Source organism: Mobula hypostoma, chromosome 4 (genome assembly GCF_963921235.1).
Source record: "Mobula hypostoma chromosome 4, sMobHyp1.1, whole genome shotgun sequence".
NCBI lineage: Eukaryota > Metazoa > Chordata > Chondrichthyes > Myliobatiformes > Myliobatidae > Mobula > Mobula hypostoma.
In genome coordinates this window covers 7,924,302-7,946,786 of record NC_086100.1, presented here as the reverse complement: position 1 = coordinate 7,946,786, position 22,485 = coordinate 7,924,302, and the positions used below count along the sequence as shown (strand labels likewise).

Below are 22,485 nucleotides of genomic sequence, written 5' to 3'. Positions count from 1 at the left end.
TCAGATAAACCTCGACATATTATCTTACGTTTTCATTACTTTCAAGACAAGGAGAAACTGTTTCGATTCGTTCGATCTAAAGGTTACATTGATTTTTCGGATCTTAATTTCCGATTCGTGGAGGATTTCAGTTAACCAATTCAGGATCAGCGGGTTCGTTACAGATCTGTGATGTCGGAACTCTACAAGATGGATTTAAAACCAGCGCTGCTTTACCCAGCGCATCTAAGGATCCATATATTGGATGGAGCCCTCCGTTTTTTTGAATCTCCATCGGATGCCCAGAGTTATCTGGATCAATTTTCACCTTCAACATCTTAATCGTAATTTTTAACTATCTCCGTTTGATCGGAGGTTGTGAATCTGTCGGCCTTAATTTTTTTTTTGCCTTATATGGGCAGAAAAGTTTATTTTTGATTAATTAATATGGTTGCTAAACTTTCTTTCTATCTGCGTCATTCCTTTCTTTTTCCCAGGGGATTCTGGGTGGTTATTCCCTCAACGTCATTTTACATATTTCCTTTGAGGCCTTAAATTTTGTAGTTTTTAAATCTTTTTTTTGTAGGTTTTCATAGCTAGTTTATGTTAATATTTTCATTTTTTTTTTGTTTATTCATAGGGTCTGGGGTTTGTTGCGGTTTTTTTTATATTTTCCGGCTTTTTCTTTGTTATATTAAGTGTTTGTTTTAATTGATTTACTTTTTTTTACTCTTTTACTGTTTTATAACTAGCTGATCTTTTTTATATGTACACTTTTTTTAGGGAGCGTCTATCGGAAGTCATGGGGGTAGTTTTAGTGCTTGCTTCTTTCTGGCTGGTCTGTTTTAGATTTAGCCTTGGGGTCATGGGGTGGGGATGGTGGGCGGGGCTTCACGCTCTAGTGTTTTTCTTCTTGGGCTATGTATACTATTGAAGTATTGGTTGCGTTCTCCTTCCTGGTATCTCTTATTTGTTCTGTTCCCTTTCCGGGTTCGTGGGTCAAGCCTATCGTCAATCCTCCTTTTTGCGGGTTGACTTTAGGGTTTATGGAGTCTATTATTAATTTTGTCTCCTGGAATACTAATGGTCTTAACTATCCTATTAAAAGGAAAAAAGTTTTTAAAGTGTTCTGGAGACTTAAAGCACAAATTCTATTTTTACAAGAGACCCATGTGCGGAGGGGGGACAGACTACATTTTTTTAAATTCTGGAAGGAACAACAGTTTCATTCGAAATCTAACGCTAAGATTCGAGGCGTCTCTATTTTTATAGACTCCTCAGTTACTTTTATACAACATGATATTATCTCTGATCCGAATGGTAGATTTCTACTGGTTAGTGGTCTACTATTTAATAAAAAGGTAGTTTTGGTTAATGTTTATGCTCCCAATATGGACTATCCGGAATTTTATATAAATCATTATTCAATCAGTTCCCGAATTTGAATGAGTTTTCACTGATCTGGGGCGGAGATCTTAATACCTGTTTATCTCCAGCTTTGGACCGTTCGGCTCCTCTACGGACCTTACCTAATAAATCTGCAACTTTGATTAATTCATTCCTCTCTGATTCTGGGTCGACGGACATTTGGCGTTTTTTGCATCCTCAGGAAAAAGATTTTTCTTTTTTTTCCACATGTTCACCATTCTTATTCAAGAATTGATTATTTCTTTATTGATTCTCATCTTATTTCTTCAGTGATTAAATGTGATTATGACTCTATAACCATTTCGGATCACGCTCCACTTAAGCTTTCTATTAAAATTCAGACCAATACACAAAATAATAGACAATGGCGTTTTAATTCGCTGTTGCTTCAGGATTCGGACTTTGTTAAATTTATAAATGAACAGATTTTTTTTTTAACCAACTATATAGAGGATATTTCTGTGAACATTCTTTGGGATACTTTTAAAGCTTATATTTGTGGTCAGATTATCTCGTATTCTGCTGCTTTGAGGAAGAAGCTGAAGCAAGAGGAGTTGGTAATTGTGGACAAGATTAAGGAAATTGATAAGAAATATGTTACAGCTCCCTCTGAGGAGTTATATAAACAAAGAACTGAACTTCAAATGGAACACAGTTTATTACTTTCATCCTCGATTGTAAACCAATTAAAGAAAACAAGAAGTGAATTTTATGTACACAGTGACAAAATTGGCAAACTGTTGGCTAACCAATTGAAGGCTAATTATGCTAAATCTCAAATTAATCAGATTTATAATCAAAATGATCGACTGATACTTGATCATGCGGGGATTAATCAAACCTTCTTTGATTTTTATTCTTCCTTATATCAATCAGAGTCTCCTCGAGACTCTAAATATATGAATGATTTTTTAGATAACCTAGACTTCCCTGAGATTTCACAGGATATGTCTTCTATGCTAGATACTCCCATTACCACTGATGAGATTAAGAATGTTATTTCCTCTATGAACCTGGGGAAAGCTCCTGGCCCTGATGGGTTTACCGCAGAATTTTATAAATGTTTTGCACCTTCATTAATCCCTTGGTTCTGTAGGGTTTTCGAGGCTTCATTAATACTTGGTAAACTTCCCGAATCTTTCAATAGAGCGTCAATCTCTCTAATATTAAAGAAGGATAAAGATCCTACTCAATGTGCATCTTATAGACCAATATCTTTATTAAATGTTGATTCTAAAATTTTTGCTAAGTTATTAGCAAACAGATTAGAAAAAGTACTTCCTTTTATTATTTCGGAAGACCAAACGGGTTTTATTAAAGGTCGTTACTCTTTTTATAACATTCGCACACTGTTAAATATTGTTTATACCCCCTCACAAAATGTTCCTGAGTGTGTTATCTCTTTAGATGCTGAGAAAGCTTTTGATAGAGTAGAATGGCCTTACTTATTTAAGGTGCTTGAAATGTTTAATTTTAGCTCGAAATTTATATCCTGGATCAAACTGTTATATCATTCTCCTGTGGCCTCGGTCCGTACTAATTCTTTAAGCTCACCTTTTTTCCCTCTTTTTCGAGGTACTCGACAAGGTTGTCCTCTTAGTCCTTTATTATTTGATATTGCATTAGAACCTCTTGCAATTGCCATTCGAGAATCTCCAAATATTACTGGGATAACTTGGGGCTTAAAGTCCCATAAAATATCACTCTATGCTGATGACTTACTTTTATATATTTCTAATCCTCAAAAATCCATCCCTGCTGTTTTAGAGTTATTAGCACAATTTAGTCTCTTTTCAGGTTATAAATTAAATCTTAGTAAGAGTGAACTTTTCCCGATTAATAAACAACTTCCCTTATATCATAACTTTCCGTTTAAATTGATTAATAATTATTTTTCATATCTTGGGATTAAAATTACTTGTAAACACAAAGATTTATTTAAGATTAACTTTTTACCCTTAATTGACCATATTATTCAACTTTCATCTAAATGGTTTCCTTTATATTTAACTTTGATTGGTCGTATTAATGCAGTTAAGATGTTTTTTCTGCCAAAATTTTTATATATATTTCAGGCATTACCGATTTTTGTTCCAAAATCTTTTTTTGATAAAGTTGACTCAAAAATTTCTTCATTTATTTGGCAAAATAAAAACCCGAGACTGGGTAAAATACATTTACAGAAAGCTAAGAGAGATGGAGGTTTAGCATTACCTAACTTTAGATTCTATTATTGGGCAATTAATATTCGACATATGAAATTTTGGTTACTTGACCAGGATATACTATCCATTCCCAAATGGGTAGCATTGGAATTACAATCTGTTCAGGGCTATACACTTGGCTCTATTTTAGGTTCCTCTCTTCCTTTTGATTTGAAACGCCTCAAACAGGTATCTAACCCGATAGTTAAATATACCTTACGTATTTGGTTTCAATTCAGAAAATTTTTTGATCTTAACCAATTTGGGCTAGCGATTCCTATTTTAGGTAACATTTTTTCCTCCCTCTTTTACGGATCGTGCTTTTCAAATTTGGAAGACTAAGGGTATTTCACGGTTTTTGGATTTATTTTTAGATGGTTCCCTTATGTCTTTTGAACAATTATCTAATAAATATAATTTATCAAGAATACATTTTTTTACATATCTACAAGTTAGAAATTTCCCAAGTACTATACTTTCTTCCTTTCCAATGCTTCCTCCTACATACATTTTAGATACTATAATCAACCTTAATCCATGTCAGAAAGGTGCATCGGCTATGATTTATAATATTATTATGAAACTTAGGAAAGCTCCATTTGATAAGATTAGGGTAGATTGGGAACAGGAATTGGGTTTTATCATTTCCGTGGATGACTGGGGGCAGATTTTACAATTAGTCAATACTTCCTCTATCTGTGCTAAACATTCCCTAATTCAATTTAAAGTTGTTCATAGAGCACATATGTCCAAAGATAAATTAGCTCGCTTTTATTCTCATATTAATCCTTTTTGTGATAGATGTCCGGGGCAGATAGCCTCTTTAACTCATATGTTTTGGTCTTGTCCTACTCTGGAAACTTTTTGGAGAGACATTTTTAATATTATCTCAAAGGTATTGAATATAGATATCTCTCCTCACCCTATTACTGCTATCTTTGGACTACCTAAAATTTCCAGTAATCTTTCTCCTTCAGCCCATAGAATGATTGCATTTCTTACTTTAATGGCGAAAAGATGTATCTTACAACATTGGAAAGAGCTTAATGCTCCAACCACCTGTTTTTGGTTTTCTCAGACGATATTATGCTTGAATTTAGAGAAAACTAGAAGTAATCTTTATGATTCCTCACTTAAATTTGAACAGACCTGGAGATCTTTTATTCAATATTTTCATTTAATGTAATTTTTTTTCCTTCTCTTTTTTGCTCCATATTTATATACCCTTCTTGTTTTTTTTACTGTTTTTAATGGAGGTCGGGTTTGAGGACGTGATTTTAAGTTCTTTAACTCTACTTGGTTCCAAGTTAGCCCATTGCTTTGCTTTGCTTTTAGTTCAGTTGCACGGTGGGGTTTTTTTTGGGGGGGGTTTTTCCTTTTCTCTATTGATATATATATATATATATATATATATATATATATATAAAAATTAGTATACTATTATGTTACCTTAGTATGTTATGTTTAAATTACATTGTTTGTATCACTTCTTTTTTCTGTATTAATATCTCCTGTAATTTTATTATATTCTAACAGTGTATTAGTGCCTATATGGCTTACCTTTTTGTATACTTATTCAATAAAAAGATTTAAAAAGAAAGAAGCCATGGCCTCTTGTTGTAGTCCCACCCAACCTCAGTGGAAAATGCCTACTTGCATTTACCCAATCTATACCCCTCATAATTTTGTATATCTCTATCAAACCTCCTCTCAATCTTCTCATTCTGAACAAAACAGTCCTAACCTATTCAATCTTTCCTTATAACTCAGGTCCTCAGGTATGTTTTATTATTAGTTTGTTTTGTATTTGCACAGTTCATCTTTTACACGTGGCTGTTTGTCAGTCTTTGTGTATAGTTTTTTATTGATTCTATTGTATTTATTTGTTCTACTGTGAATGCTTACAAGAAAGTGAATCTCGGGGTAGTATATGGTGACATATATGTACTTCAATAATAAATTTACTTTGAACTTATTGAATTTTGAACGATTTGAGTATGACACCGGATCTGAAATTTGTGAGATCAAGATGGCACTGAGCTGTGATGTCCTTTGAGGTTATGGCTTAGCCTTTTGTTGCTTTTTTTAAGTTTGTAGGGATGATTTTGGGGACAGTGAGGGGAGTTAGGGATCAGGTTGGGGTTTAGGGGGCAGAGAGGAGGGAGAGTTAGGGGTCGGGGCAGTAAATGAAGAGTTAGGGGTACAAGCAGGAGGTTGGGGTCCATGTGAGAACATTCTAGGGTTGAAGGTTAGCTATCCCTGATGATGGAATGCAGGTCAGCAGATAAAGACCAGTGAACCCCATGGTCAAGGACTGAGGTCACATGTCTGTGTGGTCAGGTCTGGAGAATCAACGTCAATCAGCAAGTCTGGATGTCAGACCCCAGCGATCTCCAAGGATGGAAGTCCGATTGATGGGCTCTGAGGATGATGATCTGTGATCCCTGTGCTCAAGGACCACAGTTGGTGGGCGCTGATGATGAAGTCAGTGAGTCCTGGCTCGATGGTCAAAGATAGAAGTTCAAAGTAAATTTATTACCAAAGTACATAGGTGTCATCATATACGAACCTGAGATTCATTTTCTTGCAGGCATTCACAGTAAATACAGGAGTCACAATAGAATCAATGAAAAACCACACCCAACAAAATGGACAAACAACCAATGTGCAAATACAAAAAGGAAAAGTAAATAATAAGAGTAAATAAATAATCAGTAAATATTGAGAACATGAGATGAAGAGTCCTTGAAAGTGAGTCCGTAGGTTGTGGGGCGAGTGAAGTTATCCCCTCTGGCTCCAGAGGCTGATGGAACAAAACTGTTCCTGGACGTGGTGGTGTGGGTCCTGAGGCTCCTGTCAGAAGCAGCGAGAAGTGAACATGGCCTGGGTCACGGAGGTCCGTGATGATTGATGCTGTTTCCCTGTGACTGGATCGCGGAGGTTCTTGATGATGGATGCTGTTTTCCTGTGACAGTGCTCCATGTAAATGTGCCCAGTGGTGGGGAGGCCTTTACCCGTGATGGAGTGGGCCATTTCCACTATTCTTTGAAGGCTCTCCTGTTCAAGGGCATAGGTTTTTCCATACTCAGCTGTGATGCAACCGGTCAATATACTCTCCACCAAACATCTATAGAAGTTTGTGAAAGTTTTAGATGACTAGCCAAATCTTCACAAACTCCTAAGGAAGTAGAGGCGTTGTTGTGTTTTCTTTGTAATGGCACTCATGTGCTGGGCCCAGGACGGATCCTCTGCAATGATAGCACCGAGGAGTTTGGTTAGCAGATTCAGATGCCAGAAGTTCAAGGTCAGCGTGTCTGGGGCCAAGGTCTGGAAATTGGAGCCCGGAAGGAGGCTAGTCATGGGGTGAGGGGCCTGAGGTCAGTGTGTCCTGGCTTCGTTGGGATGTGGAGAAAGAAAGGATTTGTTTTTCTGTGCTGCTGCATCTTTTGCTGCTTGTTGTTCTGAATATTGCAGCTATATTATGTTTGCACGGGAAGTTTGGCCTTACGTACAGGCTGCCCCCACCACATCCTTGACCGTGTTGGTTGTCGACACAAACAACGCACTTCACTGTATGTTTTGATGTAGACGTGACCAATGATCTTGAAATCTAACCTTGAATCTTTATAGCCTTGTTCTCAAACCTGTTGCTGCAGCAGTTTAGTTTCAAGGTTCAGTAGAGTCCAATGTAATTTCCAGTACACGTGTCAGGAGGACAAAATAATTGTTACTCCAGATCTGATGCAGCGCAAAAAAATTCAATAAATATAAATACATAAGAAAGCTGATACACACAGATTGATTGTATGTCCATAGAGTGAGACTAGACACAGGAGTGTCTGTACATAAGGTGACTGACAGGAAATGATAAAGTAGTGGTGATTGGAGGTGTGGACGGGTGGGTCAGTGGGTGGAAGTGTGGATCAGCCTCACTGCTTGGGGGAAGTAACTGTTTTTGAGTCTGGTGGTCCTGGCATGGGTGCTGCGTAGCCTCCTCGCTGATGGGAGTGGGACAAACAGTCCATGAGCAGGGTGGGTGGGGTTCTTCATGATGTTACTGGGCCTTTTGCAGCCCCTGTCTGTATATAAATGGCGAGTAGGCTGGTGCCGATCGTAGAAACATAGAAAACCTACAGCACAATACAGGCCCTTTGGCCCACAGAGTTGTGCCAAACATGTCCTTACCTTAGAAATTACCAAGGGTTACCCATAGCCTCCACCACCGCCGCCAGCAGTCCATTCCACGCACTCACCACGCTCTGCGTAAAAAACTTACCCCTGACATCTCCTCTGCACCTACTTCCAAGCACCTTAAAACTGCGCTCTCTTGTGCTAGCCATTTCAGCCCTGGGATAAAGCCTCTGACTATCCACACAATCAATGCTCTCATTATCTTATACACCTCCATCAGGTCACCTCTCGTTCTCCATCGCTCCAAGGAGAAAAGGCAGAGTTCACTCAACCTATTCTCATAAGGCACGCTCCCAATCCAGGCAACATCCTTTGTAAATCTTCTCTGCACCCTTTCTGTAGTTTCCACATCCTTCCTATAGTGAGGCAACCAGAATTGAACACAGTACTCCAAGTGGGGTCTCACCAGGGTCCTGTATAGCTGCAACATTATCTCTCGCCTCTTAAACTCAATCCCACAATTGATGAAGACCAATGCGCCATGTGCCTTCTTAACCACAGTCAACCTGCGCAGCACTTTGAGTGTCCTATGGGCTTGGACCCCAAGATCCTTCTGATCGTCCACACTGCCAAGAGTCTTACCATTAATACTATATTCTGCCATCATATTTGACCTACCAAAATTAATCACTTCACACTTATCTGGGTTGAACTCCATCTGCCACTTCTCAGCTCAGTTTTGCATCCTATCAGTGTCCCGCTGTAACCTCTGACAGCCCTCCACACTATCCACAACACCTCCAACCTTTGTGTCATCAGCAAACTTACTAACCCATCCCTCCACTTCCTCATCCAAGTCATTTATTTTAAAAAAATCACAAAGAGTAGGGGTCACAGAACAGATCCCTGAGGCACAGCACTGGTCACCGACCTCCATGCAGAATATGACCCGTCTACAACCACTTTTTGCCTTCTGTGGGCAAGCCAGTTCTGGATCCACAAAGCAATGTCCCCTTGGATCCCATGCCTCCTTACTTTCTCAACAAGGCTTGCATAGGGTACCTTATCAAATGCTTTGCTGAAATCAATATACACCACATCTACTCCTCTACCTTCATCAACGTGTTTAATCACATCCTCAAAAAATTCAATCAGGCTCGTAAGGCACGACCTGCCTTTGACAAAGCCATGCTGACTATTCCTAATCGTATTATGTCTCTCCAAATGTTCATAAATCCTGCATCTCAGGATCTTCTCCATCAGCTTACCAACCATGAGGTAAGGCTCACTGGTCTATAATTTCCTGGGCTAGCCCTACTCCCTTTCTTGAATAAGGAACCCTCCAATGCTCCAGAACCTCTCCCTTCCCCATTGATGATGCAAAGATCATCGCCACAGGCTCAGCAATCTCCTCCCTCGCCTCCCACAGTGGCTTGGGGTACATCTCATCTGATCATGACTTATCCAACTTGATGTTTTTCAAAAGTCCCAGCACATCCTGTTTCTTAATATCTACATGCTCAAGCTTTTCAGTCCACTGCAAGTCATCCCTACAGTCGCCGAGATCCTTTTCCGTATTGAATACTGAAGCAAAGTATTCATTAAGTGCCTCTGCTATCTCCTCCAGTTCCATACACACTTTTTTACTGTCACACTTGATTGGTCCTATTCTCTCACGTCTTATCCTCTTGATCTTCACATACTTATAGAATGCCTTGGGGTTTTCCTTAATCCTGTCCGCCAAGGTCTTCTCCTTCTGCCCCTCCTAATTCCATTCTTAAGCTCCTTCCTGCTAGCCTTATAATATTCTAGATCTCTATCATTACCTAGTTTTTTGAACCTTTTGTAAGCTCTTCTTTTCTTCTTGACTAGATTTACACCACAATTCCTGTACCCTGCCATTCTTTCCCTGTCTTATTGGAACATACCTATGCAGAACTCCATGCAAATATCCCCTGAACATTTGCCACCTTTCTTTACATTTCCGTGAGAACATCTGTTCCCAACTTATGCTTCCAAGTTTATGCCTGGTAGCCTCATATTTCCCCTTACTCTAATTAAACGCTTTCATAACCTGTCTGTTCCTATCCCTTAAAGGAGATTAGAACTATGATCACTATCTCCAAAATGCTTTCCCACTGAGAGATCTGACACCTGACCAGATTCATTTCCCAATACCAGATCAAGTACAGCCTCTCCTCTTATCTACATATTGTGTCAAGAACCCTTCCTGAACACACCTAACAAACTCCACCCCATCTAAATCCCTTGCTCTAGGGAGATGCCAATCAATATTTGGGAAATTAAAATCTCCCACCACAACAATCCTGTTATTATTACTCCTTTCCAGAATCTGTCTCCCTATCTGCTCCTTGATGTCCCTGTTACTATTGGGTGGTCTATAAAAAAAAACACCCAGTAGAGTTATTGACCCCTTCCTGTTCCTAACTTCTACCCACATAGACTCCGTAGACCATCCCTCTATGACTTCCTCCTTTTCTGCAGCAGTGACACTATCTCTGATCAACAGTGCCACTCCTCCACTTCTTTTGCCTCCCTCCCTGTCCTATCTGAAACATCTAAAGCCTGGTATTTGAAGTAGCCATTCCTGCCCCTGAGCCATCCAAGTCTCTGTAACAGCCACATAGCTCCAAGTTCTGATCCACGCTTTAAGCTCATCCGCTTTGTTCATAATACTCGCATTAAAATAGACACATCTCAAACCATCAGTCTGACCGCGTCCCTTCTCTATCACCTGCCTGTTCTCCCTCTTGCACTGTCTCCAAGCTTTCTCTATTTGCGAGCCAACTGCCTCTTCCGCAATAGCCTTCGCAAACCTCCCTGCCAGGATATTGGTCCCCCGAGATTCAAGTGCAACCCGTCCTCTTTGTGCAGGTCACACCTGCCCCAAAAAGAGGTCCCAGTGATCCAGAAATCTGAATCCCTGCCCCCTGCTCCAATCCCTCAGCCACGTATTTATCCTTCACCTCATTCTATTCTTATACTCACTGTCATGTGGCACAGGCAGTAATCCCAAGATTACTACCTTTGTGGTGTTTTGACTATGTGTTTTAAAGCCTTCCTGTCTGCCACAGTGCAATTTCTGTGCCGTGCTATAATGCAGCATGTTAGGCTGCTCTCTCTACTGCACATCTGTAGACGGGCGCAAGTACATATGTGCATAGTCCAGCTCTCTTCAGCCTCATCAGAAAGTAGAGGCGTTGGTGAGCTTTCCTGATTGTGTAGGATCTGTTCTGGGACCATGAGAGTTTGTGTGTGATGTGCACTCCCAGGAGTTTGAATCTGCTCAGCTGCTGCTGTAAAGAGGGCTGTGAGTGGTGTGAATTCTGAGTTTGATAACCACCACCTTTGTGCCATGGCTGAACTTGAGAATGCGGTTACTTGGGTGTCTGGCCATGCAGTCATTGTGTGAGCAGGTATACAGCGATGGGCTCAGCACACCGCCCTGGGAGGCACCCGTGTTGAGGATGATGGGGAGGGAGGAGCAATTGTACATCCTGACACTCTGAGATTTATCGAATAGTCCAACACTCAGTTGCACAGTGGTGTATTTAGACTGACGAGTGGAGTTTATTCACTGAGGTCCGTGGGACAATGCTGTTGAATGCCAAACTGAATCCAGGAACAGAAACAGCATTCTGACACAAGTGTCCTTGTTTTCTCAATGTGTCAGGGCCAGATGTATGGCAGATGCTGTGGCATGCCATAAAGTGGTTCTGACAGCAAGCATATTGGTGAGTGTCCAGTGTGGCAGGAATGGAGCTTTTGATATGTGCCATTATCAAAGCGCGTCATGATGATTGGTGCCAATGCCACTGGGCCATAGTTGTTGAGTTCTGAATGTCTAGAGTTCTTTTGTATGGTCCAAAGAGTTTGTTGGTTCTTTGCTTTCTGATAGACATCCATTTTTTTTTTCTCTCTTTAGCCTGCTGCAGCCACCAGATGAGATGGAGATGCCGGTTGCTGCCAGACTGAACTCCAGAAAGAGGAGGCAGGACGGATCAGGTCCCAATGGCACCACCAACGATGACCCCATCCCAATGAAAATCCCGCGACCGGTGAGTGGATCAGGTACTTTGTGCCTTAGCTTCAGTGGTGAGACCGACGGCTAGTCAGCTGCGTGGCCTCAGTTGTTGCGCGGACCAGGCCCTCACGCCACAGGGTCAACTGTTTCAGCCGTCCGGAGAGGAGACGCGACGCTGGGTTGGTGGCTGTCCTCTCCTGTCGGTGCTGCTCTCCAGTGTACTCTCAGTGGAAGACAAGCTGGGTTGTGTTTGTCTGTGGCTGCACTAGCGCGTGATGATTGGACGGTTGCGGACTTGTTCTTGCAGAAATGTGGCTTCAGGACAACGTCCCATGCACCATCAACCTAAAGCCTTGACACACAGGGATGGGCTATTTGTTTTCTGTTTTAATGTACGTTTTATTGATATCCTGTGTGCCATAATGGCATCATGATACCGTAGCGGTTAGCGCAACGCTATTGCAGCTGGAGGCGTTGGAGGTCAAGGTTCAGTCCCAGCATACTCTGTATAGAGTTTGTACATCCTCCCCGTGGAATGCGTGGGATTCCTCTGGGTGCTGTAGTTTCCAACCCAGTCCAAAGAGTTAATAGATTAATTGGTCATTGTAAATGTCCCATGATTAGACGAGGGTTAAATCAGGTTTTCCGTTCTGTATCTCTAAATGGATAGATAGAAAGGAAAAAAAAACTGTGGCTTGTGCTGTGTGTGACTGTCAATACCAAGTTTTGCACCTTGGCCTTGAGGAATGCTGTTCCATTGGGCTGTGTTCATGTGTATGTATGGTTGAATGACAATTAAACTTGAATTTCAATTTATAATGAAGTGGGATATTCACTAGGCAACTGAGGATTACAGCTCCTCTTACTCAGGTCCAGCCACTTGGCAGAACTGCTACTTGACGGTGTCCGCATTTCACGTGATTCTTCTCCCACCCTTCTAGATTAGATTAGATTCAACTTTATTGTCATTGTGCCGAGTACTGATACAAAGCCAATGAAATGCATTTAGCATCTGACCAGAAATGCAAAGAATAGTGTTATATACAAAATAACTGCGAATAAAAAGTATCGAAGTACTGAGACAGTACAATACGGATGTAATACTGCTTAGCGCTGTGATGAGAAGGTGGAATGAGATCTCATTCCACCTTCTGTCCCTTGACTCCATGTGTGTTCCATTGAAGGGTCTTAGCTCAAAACATCAATGCTGCACGACCTGCTGAGTTCCTCCAACATTTAGCGTGTTTTGCTCTGGATTTCCAGCAGCTGCAGAATCGCTTGTGTTTACTATTCCCTCCATGACCTGGTCCTCATCTGCCCATTACCTTCCTCTTTCTCCCATGGTCCACGCTCCTCCTCCATAAGAATCCTGCTTCCTTTACCTCTTCCATCTATCGCTTTCCAGCTTCTCACTTCATTGCCTCTCTTCCCTTCACCTGATCTCACCTATCACTTGAGCTCCTTGCCTCCCCATCGTCCCATTCTGGCTTCTTCTCCTTTCTTTTCCAGTCGGAAATGTTGACTATTTATTCCCCTCCGTAGATGATACTTGACCTGTTGAGTTCCTCCAGCACTTTGTGTGTGTTCCAAGTGGTTTCCCCTTAATCCTCCAACATTTCACAAATAACATTCCTTGTTGTAACAGTGTCCCATTCACAGCACTCTTCTGACAATTTTAGCATCGACTCCAGTAGCTACTTTATTGGCAACCATCTATACCTAATAAAGTGGCCACTGAGTGCACATTTGTGGTCTGGTGTTGTAGCCCATCCACTTCAAGGTTCAATATGTTGTGCATTCAGAGATGCTCTTCTGCACACTACTGTTGTAACGTGTGGTTATTTGTTACTATTGCCTTCTTGTCAGCTTGCACTAGTTTGACCATTCTCCTCTGACCTCTCTCATTAACAAGCCATTTTCACCCACAGAACTGCTGCTCACTGATTTTTTTTGTTTTTCTGTAAACTCGAGAGACTGTTGTGTGTGAAAACCCCAGGAGATCAGCAGATTCTGAGATACTCAAACTACCCTCTCTGGCACCAAAAATCATTCCATGGCGAAAGTCAGTTAGATCACATTTCTTCCCCATTCTGACATTTGGTCTGAACAACATCTGAATATCTTGACCATGTCTGCATGTTTTTATGCATTGAGTTGCTGCTACACGATTGGGTGATTATAATCCCGTGCTGCCTGTAAGGAGTTTGTACATTCGCCTCGTGACTGCGTGGGTTTCCTCAGGGTGCTCCGGTTTCCTCCCACATTCCAAAGACATACCAGCTGGTAGGGTAATTGGTCTTTCTGTAGTGTCCCATGATTAGGCCCAGATTAATTTGGGGGATTCCTGGGCAGTGCAGCTTGAAGGGCCAGAAGTGCCCGTTCTGTGCTGTCTCAGTAAATGAATAACACTGCTTGCACTAATGTGTACCTAGTACATTGACCACGGGGAGTGGAACCTCTGATTTAGAACAGAGAGCAACAGCACAGTCCAGACACCTTGGCCCACAATGTTGTGCTGCCCTTTTAAACTACTCCCAAGTTCAATCTAATCCTTCCCTCCCACATAACCCTCAATTTTTCTGTCATCCATATGCTTTTAAGAGTCTCTTTAATGTCCTTAATTCATGTATATCTGCCTCTAACACCACTTCTGGCAGTGTGTTTGATGCACCCACCACAGTCATAGAGTCTTAGAGCACTACAACAATGAAACAGGCTGTTCAGCCCATCTAGTTTGTGCCAAACTATTACTCTGCCTAATTCCCTCGATCTGCACCCCAGACCATGCCCCTCCCATCCATGTACTGATCCAAATTTTTCTTAAATGTTGAAATGGAACCCACATCCACCACTTCCACTGGCAGCTCGTTCCACACACTCACCACCCTCTGAGTGAAGAAGTTCCCCCTCAGGTTCCCCTTAACCCACTCTCTGTACAATACCATTATATAAAAAGCATATGGACTGTCATATTGAGTGGATAGGCCTCGGGGGCTATCGACCAAATGCAGGAAATTGGGACTAGCTGAATGCATACCGTGGTGAATGTGGACCGTTTGGGCCGAAGGGCCTGTATCCATACTGTATTGCTCTGTGACACTTTAACATCAGTGTATTCATACACTGCTGCTAGGGGCCCTGTGGCAGAGGAGCATTGTGCTCTGACACTTGCCCTCCAGTGGAAAAGCTACAGGAAGTAGTAGATACCACCCAGTCCATCACGGGTAAAGCACGTCTCCACGGCGCTATCACAGAAAAGCAGTAGCCATCAACAAGGACCCCCACCATCCAAGCCACAGTCTTTTTTTACTGCTGCTATCGGGAGAGAGGTACAGGAGCCTCAGGGCCTACACCACCAGGTTCAGGGACAGTTATAACTCCTCAACCATCAGGCTGTTGATCAGAGGGGATAACTTCACTCAACCTGACACTGAACTGTTCCCACAACCCATGGGCTCACTTTCAAGGACAGTTTTTCATTCATTGATTGTGTTGTGTTTCTTTGTATTTGCTGTGAATGCCTGCAAGAAAATGAATCTCAGGATTGTATATGGTGACATACATGTACAGTACTTTGATTAATTTACTTTGAACTACCAACATAGTAGTTATGGCAATTTGAAAATATTATTTGTATAGTGTTTTTTGGGGATTAGTCCTCAACACTTTATAGCCAACGGGGTACTTATTTTTGAGGCTGTTCAGAGAAATGGCAATCTGTTTGTGAACATTGAGCTTGCATGGGTGCAGTGACAATGGACTGAGAAGTAGAGAGAAGAGGGGACGAGTCATATTGGATTCCGATATTTTTAATCCATGGTTCTTTCAGAAGTGAGGAACAAGACACAAAACTTGTTGCTTTATAATGGTGAAGGGAAGGGCAAAGAAGAGGCATGCTGTGGTGGTAGGGAGTTTGTTAGTTAAGGGAACGGACTGGAGATTCTGTGGGCGAGAACAAGATTCCCGGATGCTATGTTTCCTCCTGGGTGCCAGGGTTCAGGACATCTGGGATAGAGTCCTCAACATTCTTAAGTTAGAGAGTGAAGAGCCAGAAGTCGTGGTCCATGTAGGTACCAATGACATGGGTAGGGCGAGTGACGAGGTTCTACATTGGGAGTTCAGGGAGTTAGGTGCCAAGTTAAAGGGCAGGGTTGTGATCTCAAGATTGCTACCAGTGCCACGTGCTAGTGAGGCTTGAACTATTAAAGCTAGTTTAGTATGTGGCTCAGGAATTGGTGTAGGCGGGAGGGCACAAGATTTTTGGATCATTGGGCTCTCTTTCAGAGAAGGTGAGACCTGTACAGAAGGGACAGTTTGCACGAGAACTGGAGGGGGACTAAAATCCTAGCTGGAAGGTTTGTTAATGCTGCACGGTGGGGTTTAAACTAGAGTTGCAGGGGGATGGGAACCGGAGTGCCAGAACAGTTAGTGGAGAGGTTGTGGAGGCAGATGTTGGTGAGACCTCAGGGAAAGTTAGGGATCAAAAGGCTGAGCATAGTGCAACAAAATGAAAAAGGGTGAATGCAGGACCAAAAGGGGTGAATACAGGACTGAAGGTGATGTATCTGAATCCACGCAGTATATAGAATAATGTAGATGCACTTATAGCACAATTGCAGATTAGCAAGTATGATGCAGGCATCACTGAATCATGACTGAAAGATTATAGCTGGGAGCTTAATGTCCAAGGATACACATTGTAACGAAAGGATAGGCAGGAAGGCGTGGCGGGGGGGGGCGGTGCAACGTTGCTCAGTTGGTAAAAAACTGAAATAAAAACATTAGAAAGAGGTGACATAGGGTCAGAAAGTATTGAATCATTGTGGAGAGGGTAAGGAACTGCAAGGGTAAAAAGACCCTGATGGAAGTTGTATTCAGACCCCCAAACAGAAGCAAGGATGTGGCCTACAAATTACAATGGGAGATAGGAAATCGATGTCAAAGGGGCCATGTTACAATGGTCGTTGGGGATTTCAATATGCCAGTAGATTGGGAAAATCAGGTTGGTGCTGGATCCCAAGAGAGGGAATTTCTAGCATGCCTATGGGATGATTTTTTTTAGAGCAGTTCATGGTTGAGCCCACTAGAGAATCAGCTATTCTGGTTTAGGTGTTGTGCAATGACCCAGAATTGATTAGCGAGCTTAAGGTAAAAGAATCATTAGGGACAAGTGATCATAATATGATCGAATTCGCCCTGAAATTTGAGAAGGAGAAGCTAAAGTCAGATGTATCAATGTTACAGTGGAGTAAATTGAATTACAGAGGCATGAGAGGGGTGTTGGCTAGAATTGATTGGAAAAGAACACTGGCAGGGATGATGGTAGAGCAGCAATGACTGGAATTTCTGGAAGCAATTCACAAGTTTCAGGATATATACAAAGAGGAAGAAGTTTTCTAAAGGAAAGATAACACAACAGTGGCTAACAAGAGAAGTGAAAGCTAACAAAGAGAGGGCATACAATGGAGCAAATATTAGTGGGAAGTTGGAAGATTGGGAAGCTTTTAAAAACCACCAGAAGGCAACTAAAAAGTCATTAAGAAGGGAAAGATGGAATTTTAAGCAAGCTAGCCAATAATATTAAAGAGGATACCAAAAGTTTTTTCAGATACATGAAGTGTAAAAGAGAGGTGAAAGTGGATATCAGACCGCTGGAAAATGATGCTGGAAAGGTAGCAATGGGGGTCAATGAAATGGCAGACAAACTGAATAAGTATTTTGCCTCTGTCTTCACTGTGGAAGTTCCAGATGTTGGGGGGCATCTTCACTGAGTGAAGTTACCATAACTAAAGAGAAGATTCTTGGGAAACTGAAAGGTCTGAAGGTAGATAGGACCAGATGGTGTACACCCCAGAGTTCAGAAAGATGTAGCTGAAGAGATCGCAGATGCATTAGTAATTATCTTTCAAGAATCACAAGATTCTGGAGTGGTTCCAGAAGAGTGGAACATTGCAAATGTCACTCCAATCTTAGAAAAGGGAGGGAGGCAGAAGAAAGGAAACTATAGGCCAGTTAGTCTGACCTCAGTGGTTGGGAAAATGTTGGAGTTGATTATTAGGGATGAAGTCTCAGGGTATTTGGAGGCACATGATAAAATCGGTAGTCAGCATGGTTTCCTCAAGGGAAAATCTTGCCTGACAAAGCTGTTGGAATTCTTTGAAGAAATAACAAGCAGGATAGTCAAGGAGAATCGGTGGAGGTGGTGTTCTTAGATTTTCAGAAGGCCTGTGACAAGGTGCCACACATGAGGCTGCTTAAAAAGATACGAGCCCAAGGAAAGACTCTAACATGGATAAAGCAGTGGGTGATTGGCAGGAGACAAAGAGTGGGAATAAAGGGAGCCTTTTCTGGCTGTCTGCTGGTGACTAGTGGTGTTCCACAGGATTTGTGTTGGGAATGATTCTTTTTACAGTATATGCCAATCATTTGGATGATGTAATTGATGGCTTTGTTGCCAAGTTTTCAGACGATATGTAAATAGGTGGAGGGACAGGTAATTTTGAGAGGCTACAGAATGGCTTAGGCAGATTAGGGGAATGTGCAAAGACGTGACAGATGGAATACAGTATTGAGAAGTGTATGATCATGCACTTTGGTAGAAGAAATGAAAGGGTCGACTGTTTTCTAACTGAAGAGAAAATACAAAAACCTGAAGTACAAAGGGATTTGGGAGTCCTTTTGCAGGATTCTCTAAAGGATAATTTGCAGGTTGAGTCTGTGGTGAGGAAGGCAAATGTAATGTTAGCATTCATTTTAAGAGGACTGGAATATAAAAGCAAGGATGGAAGGCTGAGACTGTATAATGCATTGATGAGGCCTCACTTGGAGTAGTGTGAACAGTTGTGGGCCCTTTATCTTAGAAAGGATGTGCTGAAACTGGAGAGGGTTCAAAGGAGGTTCATGAAAATGATTCCAGGATTGAATGGTTTGTCATATGAAGAGTTTTTGATGGCTCTGTGCCAATATTAACTAGATTTCGAAAGAATGAGGGGTGACTTGTTTGAAACCTATCGAATGGTAAAAGGCCTTGATGGAGTGTTTGTGGAGTGGATGGTTCCAATGATGGGAGAGTCTGAGACACAGCCTCAGAATAGAGGGGTATTCTTTTAGAATGGAGATGGAGGAATTTTTTTTAGCCAGAGAGAGGTGAATCAGTGGAATATTTTGCCACAGGCAGCTGTGGAGACCAATTCTTAATGTATATTGAAGGCAGAGGATGATAGATTTTTGACGTGTCAGGGAATGAAGGGATATGGGGAGAAGGCTGGAGACTGGGGCTGAGGGGGAAATGATGAAATGGTGGAGCAGACACGATGGACCAAATGACTTAATTCTGCTCCTATATCCTATGGTCTTGTAATAATAAATAAAAACATTATATATACAGTATTGTGCAAAAGTCTTAGGCACATATATATGATGCATAAGACTTTTGCACAGTACTGTAGTAATTTTATGTATTTCACTGTACTGCTGCCGCAAAATTAAACGACTTTCCTGACATACGTGAGTGATGATTCTGATAGGGTCTATTGTGGACTGAGAGTGGGAAGGGGACAGGGAGAGAGGAATCATGGTTGGGATAAGAGGAAGGGAGAGGGGAGGGATTGGGAAGCATCAGAGAGACATTTTAATGATCAATAAACCAATTGTTTGGAATCAGATGACCTTGCCTGGTGTCCAAAGCTGGGCATGTCTGCACCTGTGCCACCCCCTGCCTTTGCCATTCCTTCTCTACCAACTGTTCCATACCCTTCCCGCGGCACTGCACCCGCGCCATTCCCGACATCCTTTGCTCCCGCCAGATTTACAACCTCGCTCTTCACTCCACATTGACAAATACAGTACCATGCAAAAGTCTTAGTCATCTTAGCGATATACAGTGCCTGTAAAAAGTATTCACCTCCCCCCCCCAGAAGTTTTCATGTTCTGTTGTTTTTCAACTTTGAATCACAGTGGATTTAATATAGCTTTTTTGACACTGATCAACAGAAAAGATGTCAAAGTGAAAACAAACTTCTACAATTTGGTCTAAATTTATTACTATTATTAAACACAAAATAATTGATTCCATAATTACTCACCCCCTTCAAGTTAGTAGATACACCTTTGGCAGCAATTACAGACTTGAGTCTGTGTGGATAGGTCTCTATCAGCTTTGCACATCTGGACACTGCAATTTCCCCCCCCCCCCCATTCTTCTTTCAAGCTCAGGTTTCATGTGAGTTTTCTTTTCCCCCAACAGTGGCTTTCTCAGGGTCAGACACCCTGAGCCAATAGGCTGGTCCTGGACTTATTTCCTGCATAAATAATTTACATATTACTATTTAACTATTTATGGTTTTATTACTATTTATTATTTGTGGTGCAACTGTAACGAAAACCAATTTCCCCCGGGATCAATAAAGTGTGACTATGACTATTTGTCATTCACCCATAAAGCTGTGACTGGTGAAGCTCCAGGCAATAGTTCTTGTACGCGCTGTCTCTCTCATCTCAGCCACTGAAGCTTGTAACTCCTCCGGAGTTGTCAGAGGTCTCTTGGTGGCCTCCCTCACTCGTCGCCTTCTTACACGGTCACTCAGTTTTTGAGGATGGCCTGCTCCACACAGATTTACAGCTGTGCCATATTCTTGCCATTTCTTGATGATTGACTTAACTGTACTCGAAAGGATATTCAGTGACTTGGAAACTTTCTTGTATTCATTTCCTGACTTGTGCTTTTCAATAACCTTTTCTCAGAGTTGGCTGGAGTGTTCTTTTGTCTTCATGGTGTAGTTTTTGCCAGAATACTGACTCACCAGCAGCTGGACTTCTGACTTTTAATAGCAGTTGGCAATCTAACTTAAAGGTGCATTACTGCAACCAATAGGACTGGAGTGTGGTGTAGTGTGTTTGGAAATAAAACTCCTAATAGTTCTTTATCAAATGAAAACCAAATTACCCCAATAATGCCCTATAGATTTTAAATAATGAAAGACAATATTGTGAATTAAAGTCACTTCTATAACTTAGTAAAGTTTTTAAAATGAAAAACGTCAACCCCGAAAGCGAATAGTGCAGCCTGTATTTGCTTTCTTTCAACCTTATAGGCTTCACATTGTAAAAGAATGTGTTCGACTGTTTCATAGTAATGCCAAAACCTACACACCCCAGAGTGATGTTTTCCAACAGGATATAAAGGTATAATTAAACATAGTATGCCCAATTCTAAATCGAGTGAATAATTCCTTCCCTTCTTGTCTTACCCCCTTCTCCCATCAATCCAACAGTTTTATGTTAAGGTGTCTTACTTTATGCCCATTATCCCACAAGTCTTGCCATAATCCCCTAATTCTTAGCCCCACCAACCCCTTTGGTTCTGATTTGCTAAGTGGAAAGTCTATATCCACAGATGAACTTTTAACAGCTTTTTTGGCCAAATAATCAACCTGCTCATTCCCCTCAACATCTCTATGTGCAGGGACCCATAAGATGAAAGCATGTAGACCAATACTTTGAATGTGAAATAAAGACTGAAGAGCTTCCAACAGTAAATCTGACCTACTGCTAGAATGACCCATTTTAAGACTAGTCAAAACCGAAAAATAACCTGAACAAATTATAACTTTGCAAGGACAGATTTCCTCCACACACTGTAAGCCCAAAATGATGGCAACCAGTTCTGCAGTATACACTGATAAATAGTTAGTAAGACGTTTCTTTATTGTTACCTGTAATTCAGGCACAAGAACACTGACATTCCCGATTAAAGTATCTCTTGATTCATCAGTAAAAATGGTTAACAAATCACAGTAATTTTCCTTAACATATTGATGAACCAACAGACTCACTGGTATATCAGGATCCTTGGATTTCATTAAATCATGCAACCTAAAATCAACTAAAGTCATTGGAAAAAACCATGGTGGGGTTATCGAAAAAGCAACAATGGGACATACTGCAGAATCCAACAAACCCATGTTCCTAATGTGATGAGAACCCAGCCATCCAAAGCTAAAAACACTCTTTTTATGATGTCCCAACAGTCTTCCAACACACTTTTAACAGGATATAACCATATAACCACAGCACGGAAACAGGCCATCTTGGCCCTTCTAGTCCGTGCCAGACTCTTACTCTCTCCTAGTCCCACCAACCTGCACTCAGCCCATAACCCTCCATTCCTTTCCTGTCCATATATCTATCCAATTTAACTTTAAATGACAACATCAAACCTGCCTCAACCACTTCTGCTGGAAGCTCGTTCCACACAGCTACCACTCTCTGAGTAAAGAAGTTCCTCCTCATGTTACCCCTAAACTTTTGTTCTTTAAATCTCAACTCATGTCCTCATTTTAATCTTCCCCACTCTCAATGGAAAAAGCCTATCCACGTCAACTCTATCTATCCCCCTCATAATTTTAAACACCTCTATCAAGTCCCCCCTCAACCTTCTACGCTCCAAAGAATAAAGACCTAACTTGTTCAAACTTTCTCTGTAACTTAGGAGATAAAACCTAGGCAACATTTTAGTAAACCTCCTCTGTACTCTCTCAAATTTATTGACATCTTTCCTATAATTCGGTGACCAGAACTGTACACAATACTCCAAATTTGGCCTTACCAATGCCTTATACAATTTCAACATTACATCTCAACTCCTATACTCAATGTTCTGATTAATAAAGGCCAGCATACCAAAAGCTTTCTTCACCA

The 22,485-nt window shown here is 41.4% G+C and overlaps 1 protein-coding gene across 3 annotated transcripts in view; it reads left to right on the top strand.

The window, feature by feature from the left end:
• The window catches only part of LOC134345111 (choline-phosphate cytidylyltransferase A-like), a 108,296-nt gene that overhangs the window by 44,677 nt on the left and 41,134 nt on the right, over window positions 1-22,485 (top strand). For all 3 annotated transcript variants that reach the window (XM_063045283.1, XM_063045280.1, XM_063045282.1), the window contains one exon: window positions 11,689-11,821. In XM_063045283.1, coding sequence (XP_062901353.1) covers window positions 11,711-11,821 — 111 coding nt within the window. In that variant the 5' untranslated portion in view covers window positions 11,689-11,710. The remainder of the gene's footprint in view (window positions 1-11,688; window positions 11,822-22,485) is intronic.